This window comes from Polyodon spathula, chromosome 5 (assembly GCF_017654505.1).
Source record: "Polyodon spathula isolate WHYD16114869_AA chromosome 5, ASM1765450v1, whole genome shotgun sequence".
In the NCBI taxonomy this organism is placed as follows: Eukaryota; Metazoa; Chordata; class Actinopteri; order Acipenseriformes; family Polyodontidae; genus Polyodon; species Polyodon spathula.
Window position 1 is genome coordinate 47,129,242 of NC_054538.1, and position 17,174 is coordinate 47,146,415.

Consider the following 17,174-nt stretch of genomic DNA (forward strand, 5'->3'; position numbering starts at 1 on the left):
AGCAAATACTTTACTACGACGGCTACTATTATTATTATTATTATTATTATTATTATTACTACTACACTTTTACCTCCATCTCCTATCCCGTTCTCCACTCACCGAACACCCAACCGCGAGTATGAAAACGTGCATCTATATATACTGTTGTGCTGGGATTCAATTACTAATTAATTATTCACTTGAATCCGAGCACGTGAATTAATAAAGTGCAATTCCCCGTGCTCACGTATTTCATTTTACTTGCACATGAAGTGCTGTGCACTCCTCGTGCCTTAATACACATATACATTTTAAACACTCGTGTTACACAGACCCGTTTATATCTTGTGTACCAATGACTATACACCAACATTTAAACACACCACACGCAACACATAACAGATAATATACACAGGGGCGGGCACTTTGTCACAACCCTCGATTACGCCACTGAGTAAAACTCCAAAGAAAAGTTTAAAGTACCTGGTATTGCCAGGCAGTCTCCCATCCAAGTACCAACCAGGCCTGAAAATGATTACTTTATTTCTTAGCAGACACCCTTATCCAGGCCAGCATACAATTGTGACGTTATTATTATTATTTTTTTTTACATAGATACTCATTTAAACAGTTGGGTTTTTTGCTGGACCAAATCTAGGTAAAGGAACAGTGTGCCCCCTACCTGGGATTGAACTCGCGACCTTCCAGTCAGGAGCACAGTACTCTAACCACTACTCCATATATGCTGAAAGAGAATATTTTGTATAACTTTTTTTTTTTTTTTTTTAAACATGAAATTTACTTTTTATATTAGGTATACAAATGTCAACTGCTCTGGATAAAAGCATCAGCCAAATGAATTAATGACATTTTTCTGGCTTGCTATCAAATTTACTTATACATTTATAATAAACATTAATTTCTACATTTATAAAAAAAAAAATCTAAATATATTTATTCCTCTATGCATTTAAAGAATTTATTTCTACCTAATAAATTATTCCTTTATTTTTAATTAAACAAGGAACTACAACTTCTTAAAATAAAATGTAAGACTGAATAGGAAGGGGAAAAAACAATGTTACCTTAGTTTGACGACATATCTCATTGTGTATAAGACGTATTAACGTTTTTTGTTTTATTTTCACATTTGATGCAAGTTTCAGACTTTTGGTGCTGGTACAGATGGTAATTCTAAGTGATTTAGTTTTGCCGCTGCAACATGGTGAAATCAGCAAAACTCTTGAAGCTGTAGCTAGACTTGATAGTTTCCGACAAGTTTTTCTAACTTGTACGAGGAAATACTGCTCCTCTCAATATCGAAAATAGCAGAACGAACACGCTGCAATTTAAACTTGTTTTTACTGAAAAATAAACAGCAACATGTAATCATAAGAGCTGTCTGTGTTACAGTGTCAGATTTGGACTTGACTAATGCCGAGCATGGGTGCTCCGTATGCCGTTTCCTAATTAAAATGAAAAGGTGCGGTCACCAATTCCATATACATTTTCAGCCAGCCTTGTATTGCAAGGGCCTTGATGCTCAAAAAAAAAAATAAAAAAAAGTCTAATTTTCTTGATCTTGCCTTGCTGTGAGCAGCTGAAATAAAGCTCCTTCTTGCACAAATAGAGCACTTTGTCAGACGCTACAAGCAGACCACTACTAGACTAGCACATGCTTAAAACCATGAAAAAACGTGCCAGAATGCACCTTTTAATCCTTTTCAAAAACATCCCAAGTGTCACATACCTTAAAACTATTTGAAAACCCCAGTTTAAGTAACCTCTCAATCTTTCTTACACTGAAAAGATGTGGTCTGTAATGTGGAAGGTCTTGAATAAGGCAAAAAATCTAAGTTTCACTGCATAAGCATTTGCCATAATATACTTGTTCAAAAAAATAATAATAATTTTGACCTAGTAACTTTTGTATTTTAAACTTGACATTTATTTTCATATACAGCAGAAAGAGCAACACTGTACAATATCAAATACTGTGCATGACAAAAATTCAAAGTACATATTCAAATGAGCCAAAAACTTTAGGCGTTTTTTCAGCTATAGATATACTTCCAAGAGTCATTGTCCATTTCTCAAAATCCAAGATGGATCTGTATGTAATCTAGCCTCTCAGTGCAGCTGTTATCCAAGCTACCAAGATGTTGAAGTGATTATTCAGATCGCCTGCCCTCCCTCCTCAGTTGAGTTGCCTGATGATCCTGTTAATGTCTTCACCCCTGGGCCCTGGCTCTCCAATATCCCGCAGGAACCCTGCCTTGTCTCGGGCTGCGTGCCGAGCCACTGACAGGGGGAAGGGCCACAGGAAGTTGTTGGCTACAGGGAAGCATTTCCCCACAGAGTAGATCTCGTGGATTAGATCCTCTAAACAGATTATTCCATGTTTACCTGCAAGGGAGAAATCTGGGATATTAACATAATCCATAACAGAGGAAGGGGAGGGACAGCAGATATGTCAAAACTAATGTAGAGATTGTAAAGAACCTGTATCCCACTACTGGTTACTGTGTGGGAAACATCCACAATACTACTGTAGTGTAAACTGCACAACAAATATGTTGGAACTACTGCCCTAAAAAGTAAAGGAAGTCCAAGACACACTTCAAAACAGGAAGGACAGGCACCACTTTTTAACAATTTAATTTAAAGCTTGTGTGAATACATTAATTAATATGTTACATGTAGTAATACTTCCACATACAATGAACTACACAAGATGGCAAACATATTCATTACTTAATATTACTTATATTGTATGTTAGATTGGCATTTGAAAATAGGACTTGACTGTTTGGGATGTTTATGTACAATAGCATGTAGACGATGGTGCTGTTGGATTTGAGTACTCAAATTGTAATGCTCAAGAGCTTGTTCATACTTATTTAAATAAATAATTAAATAACTGAAAATAAATAAAATATATAGTGCCATGAAAATGTATTTGCCCCGTGTGATTTTCTGTAATTTTGCACATTTTTCTCATTGAATTTGGTCAGATCTTTGTGGGTTGTAGTAGTATATAGAGGGAGTCAACGAAAAAATGACACCAAAGTTTGGTGCTTCTTCATGTGGTTTGGTGTGCAAGGTAATCAAACATGCAATCTTCAGGTGTGACAAAGTTACTGCACCCCTAGTTAACTCAACCCAATTAAAGGGATAATTAGGGTCAGCTGTTTGAATACTTTGGTTAACAATGTTGCTGTTTTGAAGGCAAAGGGTGGTCACACCAAACATGGATTTGATGCAGATTTTTCTTCTGTTCACTCACTTTGCATTTAGTTAATTGATAAATATAAACTATTAACATGTCTATTTTTGAAAGCATTCTTACTTTACAGCATTTTTTGCATTGCGATGGTAAAATGTTATTTGCTTATTTAGGGTGTCTTTGCTTAGAAAATACTAGCCAGGACTGTCAGTATAATATATCAAATAAAAAGTATCAAATAATATAAAAGTGTGTGTATGTAGATATGGTTTAATCCTTACAGCGTGCTAATATTTTGATCATTGCAGCAAAACAGGTGATTGACAGCTTACTTAACTCTCTGCAGTCCTATGTTGGACCAGATCCAACATTACAAATTTTCCCTTTCCTGTCTGTCATGGCTGAGTGAGAGCGATAGGAGTTGAATGAAACCGAAAAAAGGGCGTACCTCGTAGCCCAATGCACTACAGAGATAACAAGGACATAAAGGAGATAGCTTCCGCATCCAGCGCTCAAAGGATATCACAGGCATTTGCAGAGGTTTTTGAGATGTAACGGTAGTAAAATAATGACTTGGATCGCATTATTGAGGAGTTTGGTGATAAAACAAGTTATCAGGACAGGCTAGTGATACATCAGTGAGTGTCCTTTTGCGATTCATTGCCTTTCCTCTGAAAAAAAATGTTTTAAAAAACGCATGTGAAAATAAATTGGACCTGACGCACCTGACAAGCTCTAAATAAATGAACCGCAAAGGAGTTAACCAATTAAGTTTTTTTTTTTTTTTTTTCATGACCTACAGCCTACCTATCACATGACAAGATTGTTGTTTCAGGCTTTTCAGCGAGTATACACCAATGAAATGTAACTTGAAAGTGCAGAAAGCAGCTGACGTAATCTGAACGCGTGTGTAGAGGGACAACTGAGGAGCAAGTTGCCCGAAGACAAAGTTATGAAGATGCTGAAGGATTGTTTCTTGAACATGTTGGGGGTATGGATCCAGCAGAACAAGTTCTTGATGAAGAACTAACTAAAACTACAGAGGGATCGTCCGAAGACGACACGCCACTTTGAGGTGCAACGCATCAAGGTAGGTCTTGTAACAGGGGAAAAAAAACAACTATGTACAGTGCCTGTAGAAAGTCGACATGTAGAAAATGAATTAAGAGCAAAAACTGAAACAGCTTGGTTGAATAAGTGTCCACTCCCCTTGAAATAGCAATCCTAAATTAGCTCAGGTGTAACCAAAATCGCCTTCAAAATCAAAATCAAACACCAAGTGGCCTCAACCTGTGTTAAATCGTAGTGATTCACATTTTAGGATAAATTCAGCAGTTCCTGTAGGTTCCCTCTGCTTGGTAGTGCATTTCAAAACAAAGACTCAAACATGAGCACCAAGGTGCTTTAAAAAGAACTCAGGAACAAAGTGGTTGAAAGGCACAGATCAAGAGATGGGTAGGAAAAAAATATCAAAGGCCTTGAATATCCCTTGGAACACGGTCAAGACAATTAAGAAGTATGGCCACCAAGATCACCTGCCTAGATCAGGCCATCCCTCCAAACTGGATGACCGAGCAAGGAGACGGACCAACAAGGCTACCAAGAGGCCAATGGCAACTTTGCAAGAGCTACAGGCTTAAGGCCAAGACTGGTCAAAGTGTGCATGTGACAACAATATCCCAAGCACTCCAAATCTGGCCTGTAAGGTAGGGTGGCAAGAAGGAAACCATTACTCAAGAAAGCCCACCTTGAATCCTGTTTGAAGTATGCAAAAAACACTCGGGAGGTGCTGTAGCTATCCTGGCCATACAGTGGAAGGATACCCACACTGTCACAATCCTTTCAACATTGCACAGGGCAAGAAATGCTGTTACAATTCAAAGACAAGTCAAGAATGGGAAATGGGCTGTCAAAGATGGTTAGCAACCACTGGGAATACATTATTGGAGGTGTCGACAACGTGCGTATAAAGTCCTTGAAGTGGTGGAAGACCTTGTTCTTCCATTTTATCAATATTGCAGTAATAAACAGCTACATTTTATTTCAACAGTGGCAAGCCAAAAACTTGCATAATGAAAATTTTACAAGAATTTCCAGATAAGCACAGCTGGAATTCAGAGAGGAACTGGCATGTCAGCTGGGTGGCACTGAAAGACACTGATGTGCCACTGTATGCCCCTCGTCTCAACCTGGACAGACCAACACCACCATCTTTGTCCCTTCCATGCTGACCATATTCCTGAGCTTGCTGAATTGAGAAGAAACAGATACCTGTGCTACAAAAATGACCAAAAAAGAAGTCCACTTTTTACTGCAATGGTCCAGGATGTGATTGCAAACCGTTCTGCTTGAAGGAGTTGCGTAACTACTTCAAATACGATTTTTTGTCACGATAGGTGACAAATATAGGAATGACCTAAAGTAATGCTTTGACAACACGTGCATTGCCCCGTGACTATTTATATGTTCATAATTATTGTTCACGTTATTTACTGAAAGCAAAAATGTTATTTATTTTTCTAGAATAAAAACTGGCATTTCTTTATATCTGAACATTTGTATTCCTTTAAATTTGAAAAGAAAATCAAGTAAGGTTATATTGTTAGGTTTACTAATTTTCATGATTTTAAAAATATTGCACTTTTTTTTTTTTGAGGGGAGGGTGAGAAACACAAACAGAAAAAAAAATGCTTTTTTTCTTCTTTCACCTAAGTATTTGTTTAAATTATTTGCTAAGGCTCCACAAACTTATCAGATACTTCAGTTACGACTTTGATTTGAAATGCTTATACAAGTGTGCAGCTTTTATACAGTCTTTTTTTATGTAACTGGGAAATGAGGGGTAAAATGGCAATTTATTTAACAAAATATATATTTTTCACTTTATTTTCTGAGTTTAACAGTTTTAGATTTTTGCACATAGAAAATCAAAAACAAATCATAGATAGAAAATGCAAGTTGTGTGCTTTTCAAAGATATCATATATTAGGGGGTAGGACCTACCATTATGGAGCAAAAAAATGATTGCCAAGCAACTGCCTGTTTAGAGACAGAGCTTGAATTTTCCCTCCGGAAGCAAAGGATTAAACGCTGACACTGCATAGCATTTAAACGTTCATAAAAATGTACCAAAATGCATATCCCTATTAATCCGTTTTCTCCTTACCCATGTGCTGTTCAATGAGTGTGTTATCAGTCAGAGGGACTCTCCTCTTGTCAATTTTTGCCTGTCCTCTCTTCAGGATCAGCTCTCGAACAGACTTCAGATTTGGGTAACTGTGGGGTGACAAAAATACATATACTAAGTACAGAGCACATTTTAAAATGTGCATTTTGAACACTGAAAATAGTTCATACACCTTTTGAAAAAATACATTTCCAGACTTATTTACAAAATTCCAGATTACCTTGCACGACTCACAACAGGAGTAACTTTAAATACTGATTGTTTTTTGCGGTTCTATACAAGCCACTGAACACAATACTTTCATAACTCACATTTTTCAAAGGGGAATTCAAATTAAAAGGGAGAAAACTCTAATCAGGGAAACTACAACCCTTATTCAGCATTACTGTTGTCTGTACAGAGTACCAGTACATCTCTGACATGGCATTGTTTTAAAACAAACATTTATTTTTGTGTTTATTGGAAAAATGTAAAATATGCCTCTCATTGAGTAATTTGTTTCATTAAACATTTTAAACTTTTTTTTTTTTTTTAAGCGTGGGTTATACCCATGACTACAGGGCTTGTCATGATACCATTGGTTTAGGGCTAGGGTAAGCGGGACATAATAGTTTGATTACATGGACGAGTCTCTGCCAGCACCATTTACAACTGAGTTCATAGCAGATTCCAAGTTCTGCATCTCTGGTTTTACAGTTCCAATAGTGCTAATTTACATATCATCTAAACAGTAAGTACTTGGGCAAATTAGCCATATTGTCGGGTTTTTTTTTTTCAACTTCGTATTAGTTTGTTTTGTGTTGAGTTTATCTGCAGTGTCTTTTTTCCTCGCTGTGGCATGCCTGTGTGTGCGTGCTTGCTTGCTTTATTTAGACATTTAGCTGTAGTTACTGTTATTTAGTCATGTGTTTTAGTATTAGTTTACTATGTGTGTGTGTGTGTAAAGAACAGTTATTGGTTTACTTCTTTGTGTGTGTGAAAAAGGGTGGGGCATCATTATTATTATTAATTGGTATTTATTTTAATGTTTTATGTGGGTGTGTAAGGCAGAAAATGGATGGAGACAATCAGTTCTAGCATCTAGTTCGGTCACTGAAGAGGAGGAGGACCTCCCTGATGAAGAGCTGCTGCAGGAGGAGGATGATCTGGAGGAGCCCCAGCGCAGCCCTTCAACTGCAGGTAGTTTTGAAAATATTTAAATACAGCACATCATGGAAGTTTTTTTTGTCTCCTTCCCTCCCAAATAAAATTCTTAATATTAAAATAAAAAAATAAAAAAAACATTTACTAGATAGCTTGTGCGTTCCATTATTTTTTATACTGAAATATAACTAAATCTCACAGGGCAATAATGTTTCCAATCTCACTTTTTGGCAAGTCTTAGCCCTGGTCTACCTTTGCCATTTCAGAGATTGATTTTTGTAAAATACTATGCATTGTAAAACCTTATCTAGCTCTGAAACTGTACATGATATTTCAACTCTGATTTCAGATTTGAAATCCTTGGAAAATTGTGCAGCTATTTTTTTTATAAAACACTTGGAAAGAAGTTGAAATTGACAATTTTTTTAAAATATAATTTTTCACATTTTGATAATTTTGTGGAAGGTGTAGCTCATAAGAAAAAAAATAAATCACCCCACAACAAAATTAATTACATCACTGGAAAGGTCTACTTAATGCCTTTATGACGGTATACTGGGATTTAATTTCTGATTTAAGGTTCCAAAACTACAAGTGCTTAAACAGAAAGTGTTCATATTTATGGCCAAAAATGGTCATTCCCTGTAGGCAGCATAGCACAGGTATCAATTGATGTGAATTCTTAAAAGGAGCGTATAAGGCCATGTTCACACTAGGCCTTTAAACCATCTTAAAAGTGTTAAATTAAACAACAGAAGGGCTTGCTATCAGTGTACACTCTGCACTGGGTATTCATTTGTATGCTTACAAAAAACAGGGCAAGGACACCTGTTAAACTAGTGGAGAAAATAACAAAAACACATTAAATTAGGTGACTGCAAAAATGAATTACACTGTAAAGTATGATCGGAGGTGAACAATTCACATAATTTTACTTCGAACAGAGCTGGCAAATTAATGAGACGAAAGTTAGACTGTGGCGTCAAGGGGAGGTCATCATATCATTCTGTGCATGAAAGTAACAGAACTGGAATATACAGTGGGGAGTCTTAAACCATTGTGTCTTCTTGGTTTCTGGTCACCAACTCCCCCACTGACAAAAAATGCTTTTAAAAAGTTGTAAACTAAACACTGGACACGTGGCTTATCTTCACGATCGCTGAATGACCCATTCGCCGCCACAAGTCAAACAATTCTAGGTGTCCTCACACTTGACAAGAACCAGTCTGTCATAATTCCAGCCAAAAGGGGGCGGAATAGCGGACCAATGGCAACAAGGGGGCCACGTCGGTATGAGAACAACCAATGAAAAACACTTCACATGGGCTCAGGCACTGCCCAAATGAAATGACGCTCCTCACACAAAATCCAAGGCTTCAATACACAAACCAGTCTTTGAACTGTGATAACCTGGAGATCCAGCCTGCGACTAGCTGGTACAGATATACCGTTTTCAGACACCAATACAAGATAATTATTCTAGTGTTTGCCTTAGTGTGAGAGTCCGCTGCGTGAAACGTCTAAAATCCTTAAGTACTTGTAATTAAATCTCTAACTTAGCCCCGACTGATCACCGGAGAAAGAGTGGGCAAGCTTCGAGCGCCCGTATTGTTGAAGACATGGAACAGTTGGAGGAAGCAGCACAAATCCGATAAGTATTCAACGAGTAGTGTTGTAATCCTCTTATGAACGAGAACAAGCAGACCTTAAAGTAAAATTAATGTTTTGTTTTAAGTGGAATGAAAAGTATTATTGTTTTCAATTCATGCGTTGAGTTAATGAACACTATAGTATTTCTTTGTATGTGATTTATACAAATTGATGCGATGTTTCATGAAGCAATTATTCTCCATTTAGAAGCTAGAATCCAAATTCAGCTGTCTTGATAATAGATAATTCTTGATAGGCTGTCTGGATGCAAAGAGCGTCTTTACCTCGCAAGAGTAAGAATTTCCTTAACCGAAACTATAAAAAAAAAAAATATATATTATATATATATATATATATAATATATATATATATATATATATATATATATATATATATATACACATACACAGTGTGTGTGTGAAACCCCACTTAAGATTTCAATATGAACTGTTTAAAATTTTATAATTGCCTGTCAAAAGGGAATAGTACAAAGGGGGAGTCTCAATTTGCCATTACGCACCAAATAAATAATCGACTGATTGAGGGAATTATGTAACATTTTAAAATACATGTACATTACTATTGACAACTGTTACTTATAATATATATATCACAGATATATATATATATATATATATATATATATATATATATATATATATATATATATATATATATATAGAAAGGTATAACATTTATCCAAATAAGGGGTGGGGCTTGGCTGAAGATACAGTACTGTGTGTCCTTTTGCGATTCAATGACTTAAGTCTGTTTTACTCGGGGAAATATTTTAAACAGCACGTGTAAAATAAACAGCGCGTGTGAAAATAAATTGGACCTGAGAATCACTGAATAAATGGACTGCAAAGGGCTAACCAAAACCATAAAATATCATACTCCTTGGTTAGTGTACTTGCTTTTATCCAATCCCCCTTTGCGGACTGTGAGAAATTTAACATTGAGGGCCAACAATGACTTTGCCAGGGTTCATACACTTTTTCAACATCAAAATTCCAGACTTTTTCCAAATACTTTTTCCAGACATCCATTTGTTTTTCCACAGACTTGTGTTTTTGTTTTAGTTTCTAGTCGTTTTTGATAGTTATCTGCATAGGTGAGCAGCCACAGCATTAAATGCAAGATACAATCGAAGAAATGTCCCAATATTTGAGAATTATGTTGCAATATTTACAAAAAGAACATAAAAGTTGTATGCTGCAAGTATACTTCTGCCAAAACAGTATAGTATAATGGTACCAATAATATACTAAAACCAGACAATTTTGAGGGTGTCTTGCCCCTCACACTCACCCCCAGGCCACGTAGGGCTCCACAGCCTGCAGCATGCCACGGGATGTCTTATTCAGTTTGACAAAGCAGCCACTGAAGATCTTTCTCAGTCTCAGCATCTGGATGACCTTGCGCACCTTGGGGCTGATCCCTTTGATCCTATACAAACATTCAACATGCATCATAAAGTAGTATATATTCTTTCATGCACTATTATGTCTGATTTTATTACCTTTTAAAGGTGCCAATACTTTTCAATTTCAATATTTGAAATTGCTGAAGTGTTTTGTTTTTTATATATATAATAAAGATTAATTAAACTAACAGAAATTGTGTATTTTAGTCTGTCATTGATTAGTGGCTAATGTTCACTAAATTCTTGTATTTAACATGTTTTCTTGAATTAGCTTGTAATCAAGTGTAGGGTGCCAACATTTCTGTCTGACTATACATAACCATTAACAATCTAGAAATTCTATATCCAGTGGGTCACCATTAGTTATACAGAGCCTCAAGAGTTTATGGTAAAGAATGAATACACCTGGCATTGTCACATCGGTTCTGAAAATGCTTAATAAAAGAACTGACACTAATAAATAGACATACCCTGTCCAAGAATTTCTTAATGTAACAGTATGTAAAGTTTCACGAAACATGAAGGTGACGGTTCCCAAGCCATGTACTCCTCACAAAGCAGGTTTCATAAATAAGCAGATCAGTAAACAGTGCTATGAATACCCAAACCCAGTTCCATCACACTTGGATGACCAGCTTTCTAGACATAGTCTTTTTTCTTTTTAACCACAGAACAGTGAGACACCTAGTGGCCTTGTCATGGGTTTAAGCTTTCCGTCCTTTCAAAATAAATAGCACATTATATGATAGCTCTTACTGTCGTATTCTGACGGCAAACACCAGCCTTGGTTTGCTGGGCAGTATCTCCCGGTTTGGTCTGTGTGCCGCTCTGTTCAGTCGAATTTCATCTCTGTGTTTCTGTCGGCTCTCCCAAAGGAAGTTCTCTAGGCGCTTAAACTTGAGTGGTTTTCCTCGTTGAAGCTAAAGATAACAAACAGACAGAATGTTTGAGAAACGTGCGGGACAGAGACAACAACATGCACAGCTAAGACCAAATATTTTCACCCTATAGAATGAACTAATTTTGCTTCATAAAGTCAAATGAAACCTGCCGAATATTGTCAGGTTAACATATTGAATTACATACTGCCTTGTAGATTTCCATATACTTTACAAAAAATTGACAAATATTGGAAAATGTGACATTTTAAAAGCTAACATGAAATACTGTAGTACTATTAAGGCTTCCGGTAGAATTCTGAAATATGACTTTGTAGTTTCATGCTGTTAAAACATCTATATTATGCCTCTTCCTAAAATTGTGATGCAAACCTTATGCCCATAGTTGTACACTAACACAAAGTGCCACCTTCAGTCAACTTAAATATCAGAAAATAAATTAATGCAATAAACACTGCAAATGTGGATACATTTGTATACAGAGCATCAAAAGAAACATATCACTTATATTTGTATAAAATTCACTAGATGTGATCGAAAAATAAACTGTTTTAGAGCAGGTGCAGTGACTTTTTAATTGTCCTAATTGACATTATGAAGATGCTGCAAAATTATCTGTCAATCTTGGGCAGGTGTTGTGACTCTTGGTCTCCCAGTTTGTGACCTGTTATTGACAGAGTGTGTCTGGTTATACTGTCTCGCCAGGTTTGAAATTGCTGGCCGTAAGCATCCAAGATGGTGAGCCACAGTACCCTGCCCTAGTCCAGCCTCCAACATGCCGATTGCACAAAGGTGTTGCTCTCTTGACAGACATAGCATATTGGTTTTTTTCTGTGATTCTTTATGGCTTTTATTCAAGCTTGCAACTCAACAGCTAAAATCACTCCATATCCAGTGTCCAATCACTTGCCTCACTAATTAGGTGATTAAGTGCATATGCTTCAGTCATAATCACGCAAGTGTCATGGTGAAGGACGAATGATTGAATAGAAAGAAACCAAAAACATTTTGTCAATGTCCATCATTTATATACCTTACTTTTTTTTTTTGAAAATAAATGTGTTGTAGTTATAAGTTTCTTTTGATGTTCTGTATATTTAGACTGTATTCAATGATCAACATGCATGTATTTAACTCAAACCCCTTTTCGGGGGCTAAGCAGGCTAACAGCAGAATGCAAAATGCAGGAAAACACCAGCATTCTTCAAAATTGGTAAATGTTTTGTTGTAGTTTTCCCCCTCACAGCAGCATTGCGAAGTCACTGACTACTAAAACACAAATATGTTTGTCAAATGCATTTCAAGAAATATTTGAATGAATGCTGGTACCATGACTCATTAATGAACATTATTGGTACAGAGAACCCAGGTGTTAACATAAAAGCAGCATGTTAGGCAATTACCTTTTTCTTTTCTTGCAGTGCCTGCTTGGCTTGATTGGCCTTAATGGCCTGATAGGCTTTCCTCTTCTTAAGGAGGTTCTCAGGGACCAAATTGATCTTCTTCTTTACTCTGGGGAGGGGAAGAGTATGTAATTAAATAGACTTTTTGTGAAATACTTTGAGAAACAAAAAAGAAACGTAACTCAAGCCCTGTTGTTGAAGCTGACACCCTGGGATCCTTCAAGAAGCTGCTTGATGAGATTTTGGGATCAATAAGCTACTAACAACCAAACGAGCAAGATGGGCCGAATGGCCTCCTCTCGTTTGTAAACTCTTATGTTCTTATTTATTTATTTTTTTAATGGCGTTGGCAGACGACCACCTACATGTCATATTTAAACTGGTTTCCATATAAACAGCAACGATCTGTGTCCTCCAAAACGGAAGTATTAATTACCACTCAAACATGCACTTGTCCAATGTTGTAGGCCTATTTGTTTCTCATGTTAACTGTCACATTGCTTTGTTAATTTAGACCTCTCACTGCAGTAGAGCGTAATGTTAGGAAACAAACACTAGTACAGTCTCAATGCTAGTCAATAACACTTACATATGATCTCCTTGCTACCAAACCCACCACTACGCCAACTTTCAACTAAGGAACTGCTTCAGGTTTTATGTACAACATTTAAAATCCCGGTAAAAGAAGTATACTTACGTATTGTCTTAAACAAAGAAAACGAACTATGTACTACATGTTGATTTACATTACATATTTCTTATCCACATGGTACTACATACAAAGCATCATCTACAACCGTAAATACACGTCAATGTCACCACAAATGTAAATGTTTCTATTACTAAAGTTGTCTGTACCGTACGCAGGGAGACGGCTGCAGATCTCCCCATGTTAACTGTTCCAGCATGCGAGACATAAAAGCTACAAGGCCCGTTACTTGTGAAAAAAATGCCTCCTTTAATAAATATAAACATTAAAATATCACCAGGTCTCACTAATACCATGGTTTAGTATTAACTATCAAAATGTTAAACTTTATGCTGAGGATGGAGTTTGATTAAAACGAAACTCAAAATCACACTTACTGTGGTTCAGCCATCTTTAAAATTCCTCCAGTCGCTTACCGATGACGATGGACTAATGAACCCCACACACACACACACACTGCGTTGTAGTCGGGAGTCTGCGCCTGACGTCACGGTCTGCGTAACAAACATGAAGACCGACTTGATTGATTTTCTGATTACAGAAGACACACACACACACACACACACATATCTATCTATCTATCTATCTATCTATCTATCTATATATATATATATATATATATATATATATATATATATATATATATATATATATATTTTTTTTTTCACTGTTCCCATACATCTCCTTCATAACTAGACTGGTAAATAAATTATGCAAAGACTTATTTCTGTTTAAGCAATTTATGTACATCCGTTTTATATGGAGGACAATCCATGCCAAAATTATAAATAAATAAATAAATATAGAAATGCATGTGGTCCTCTACGCCCTCTGGTGGCGCTCTTCCATTGTTTTGAAGAGGGCTCTGCTCCAGGGAAGCACATTTAGAGGGTGGACCTGTGTCATTTGACGCAGGTCCTACATTTAATGACACCGGTCTGCGCATACCCTATCCAAGTTCGGCAACCTGCGTGACCGCAGCCGGATCTGACAACAAAGGTCACGCATCCTCTGGGCTCAGAGTCTGCGCATACAATGCAGATTGGAGCAGACCGTCTTCAAAAGAATGGAAGAGCGCCAGCAGTGCAAGAGGGGCGTAGAGAGCCACATACAGGATTAGTGATTGTGGTGTCGCCACCTCGAATGGGGGTGGGAATAACACAGAAAAAGAGCGTGCATAAATGAGAACTATTGTATTGTAAATGACAAATACAGCTACAATTATGCTTTTGCGTTTCATTTTCAAACAAGACTAGTAAAACTATGAATGATATTCCATGCCAAACTTAAAATATAAATAAATACAGGAATAGATAAATAAATAAATGTCCATGTATTTATTTCAACATTTTTTGTATTTATTTATATATATTTATTTATTTATGAATGTATTTATTCATTTATTTATTTATTTCAACATTTATTTATTTATCCCTATATGTATTTATAATTGTGGCATGGAATATCCTCTATATAAAACTGATGTACATAACTTAATTGCTTAACAGATTCATAATAAAAGATGGTCTTGGGGTTACTGAAATAAGTCTTTGCATAATTTATTTACCAGTCTAGCTATGATGGAGCCTTATGGGAACAGTGGAAAAAAAAACGTTAGGTTATTACCATAACCCTGGTTCCCTAAAAGAGAACGACAACCATTACCAAATTGGAAAGTGTCCTCTCTGACCGTCAATCACTGAGCATATATAAAAAAGCTGCCCTATCAGGGCCCTGTTGTGAAGGGGAAGTCCCTCCCACCTCCTGCTGAAGAGGGACATCCTCACTGTAACATATCGCCATTTTCTTTTGAAATCAGAGGTCAACTGGGGACACGACCTCAAAGGGTAATGGTTGTCATTCTCTTTCAGGGAACCAGGGTTATGGTAATAACCTAACCTTCCCTTTCAATGGAATGACGACCTGTCACAAAGACAGCTGTAGTGGGTGACGTCAGACCAGAACCAGGAACCAACAAATAAACAACAGAGAGATGGAGTTTGGTGAAGCTGAGCGATTGGTTTCGCTCTGCGTTTAATAATGAAACAGACAGAAAATAAAAGGTTGGAAAAACAAAACATACAGGACATGGCACTTTTGCCAAAATAAAGAGACAAACAAAACGGACTACACAGACAAAACATAGTGAGCTTGTATTTTAACTCTTCTTACCTCCGTCTCCAATCCCGTTCTCCACTCACCGAACACACAACCCCGAGTGAGTGAAAACATGCTGCTTTTATGCAGCTCTACCGAGACTCGATTGCTAATCAATCATTTAATTAGAGTCGCGGTACAACTGCACGTGAATTAATAAAGTGCAATTCCCCGTGCTCGCATATAATTACATTTTACCTGCATGTGAAGTGCTGTTTAATTCTCGTGCCTAAATACAAATATACATTTTAAACAACTCGTGTTCCACAGACCCTTTTATATCCTGTGTACCAATGATTATACACCAACGTTAACACACAACACGCAACATATAACACTGAAATACACACAAGGGCAGGCAACATTGCCACACAACCATTACTGAATGTGAAGCTATATCAAAGCCGCCGTAGCTCCAGATTACCGACAGTACAGCCTCACGACAATAGCCACAGAGCCCACATGACGCCTAAGGGCATGCTGCATGCCACACCCTAGAGCCCAGAGAGGGTCTTGCTCGGTTTGCCACATCAAAGCAGTAGAAATACGCAAATGTCTGACTACCTGTCCTGTAGCAGCATTGCATAGCTCATGTAAGGAGGCGCCATGAAGGAGAGCCCACGAAGTTGCCTGGCCTCTGGTAGAATGGGCTGTAATGTCCCCCGGCAAGGGGGAGTCTGTCTGTTCATACGCCAAGCGTATAGCATCTGCCACCCAGTGCACTAGACGTTGCATCGATAGGGCCTGTCCTCTAGAGCGGGACCCATGGCAGTCAAACAGCTGGCTGGACTGTCTCCAGGATGCAGTCCTATTCAGATAACAGCGCAGAGCCTGAACTGGACAGAGCATGTGCTGTCTACGATCCTCCTCTGACTTGTGCAGGGGAGGTCTGAAAGTTTCCACAACTGTTGGCAAAAAGGATGGATTTGTTCTTAATGTTACCCACGAATACAAGTTCTAGATCCAACTTGGGGACCATACTTTTCATGGGAGGATGAAGCCTCTGAGCTCCTTTAAGAAATTGCACTGCCAGGAAATGTGCCCCAGGGGACACAGAGTCAGTTTTGTCGTGGCACACTGATATTGCTGCCAGGTATACCTTCAAAGTGGATGCTGATTTTGCTGCATCAAACAGATGTTGTAAGAAGGTTAATATCGTCTCAATAGAGCAGGTCACCGGATCGTGACCTTCGGTCTTGGAAAACTTGCCACTTGCATGAGTACTGGGCTCTAGTGCTCGGTGCTCTAGCAGACTGTAGTGTTTCTACCACTGCATCTGGCAAACCATGTCTGAATAGATAGCTCCATTTAATGACCAAACCCAGAGTTGGAGCTGGGCTGGGTTCAGGTGCCATAATAGTCCCTTCGCTTGGCTCAGGAGGTCCTTGCGCA

General features: G+C 37.6%; 1 protein-coding gene across 1 annotated transcript; it reads right to left on the reverse strand.

The window, feature by feature from the left end:
• Positions 1-1,910: 1,910 nt before the first annotated feature.
• Positions 1,911-14,087, reverse strand: rpl7l1 (ribosomal protein L7-like 1). The gene is made up of 6 exons (XM_041250667.1): positions 14,003-14,087; positions 12,917-13,025; positions 11,371-11,534; positions 10,500-10,637; positions 6,375-6,484; positions 1,911-2,388 (listed from the first exon to the last, which is right to left on the reverse strand). Exons 1-6 carry the CDS (start codon positions 14,014-14,016, stop codon positions 2,180-2,182), a joined length of 744 nt encoding a protein of 247 aa, XP_041106601.1. The 5' UTR covers positions 14,017-14,087; the 3' UTR covers positions 1,911-2,179.
• Positions 14,088-17,174: the final 3,087 nt, after the last annotated feature.

Coding starts and splice junctions, on each gene's coding strand:
- rpl7l1 (XM_041250667.1), bottom strand. Junction 10,638..11,370: donor TTTGCCGTCAGAATACGACA/GTAAGAGCTATC, acceptor ATGTTTGTATAG/GATCAAAGGGATCAGCCCCA. Junction 2,389..6,374: donor ACTCATTGAACAGCACATGG/GTAAGGAGAAAA, acceptor TCTCCCTTGCAG/GTAAACATGGAATAATCTGT.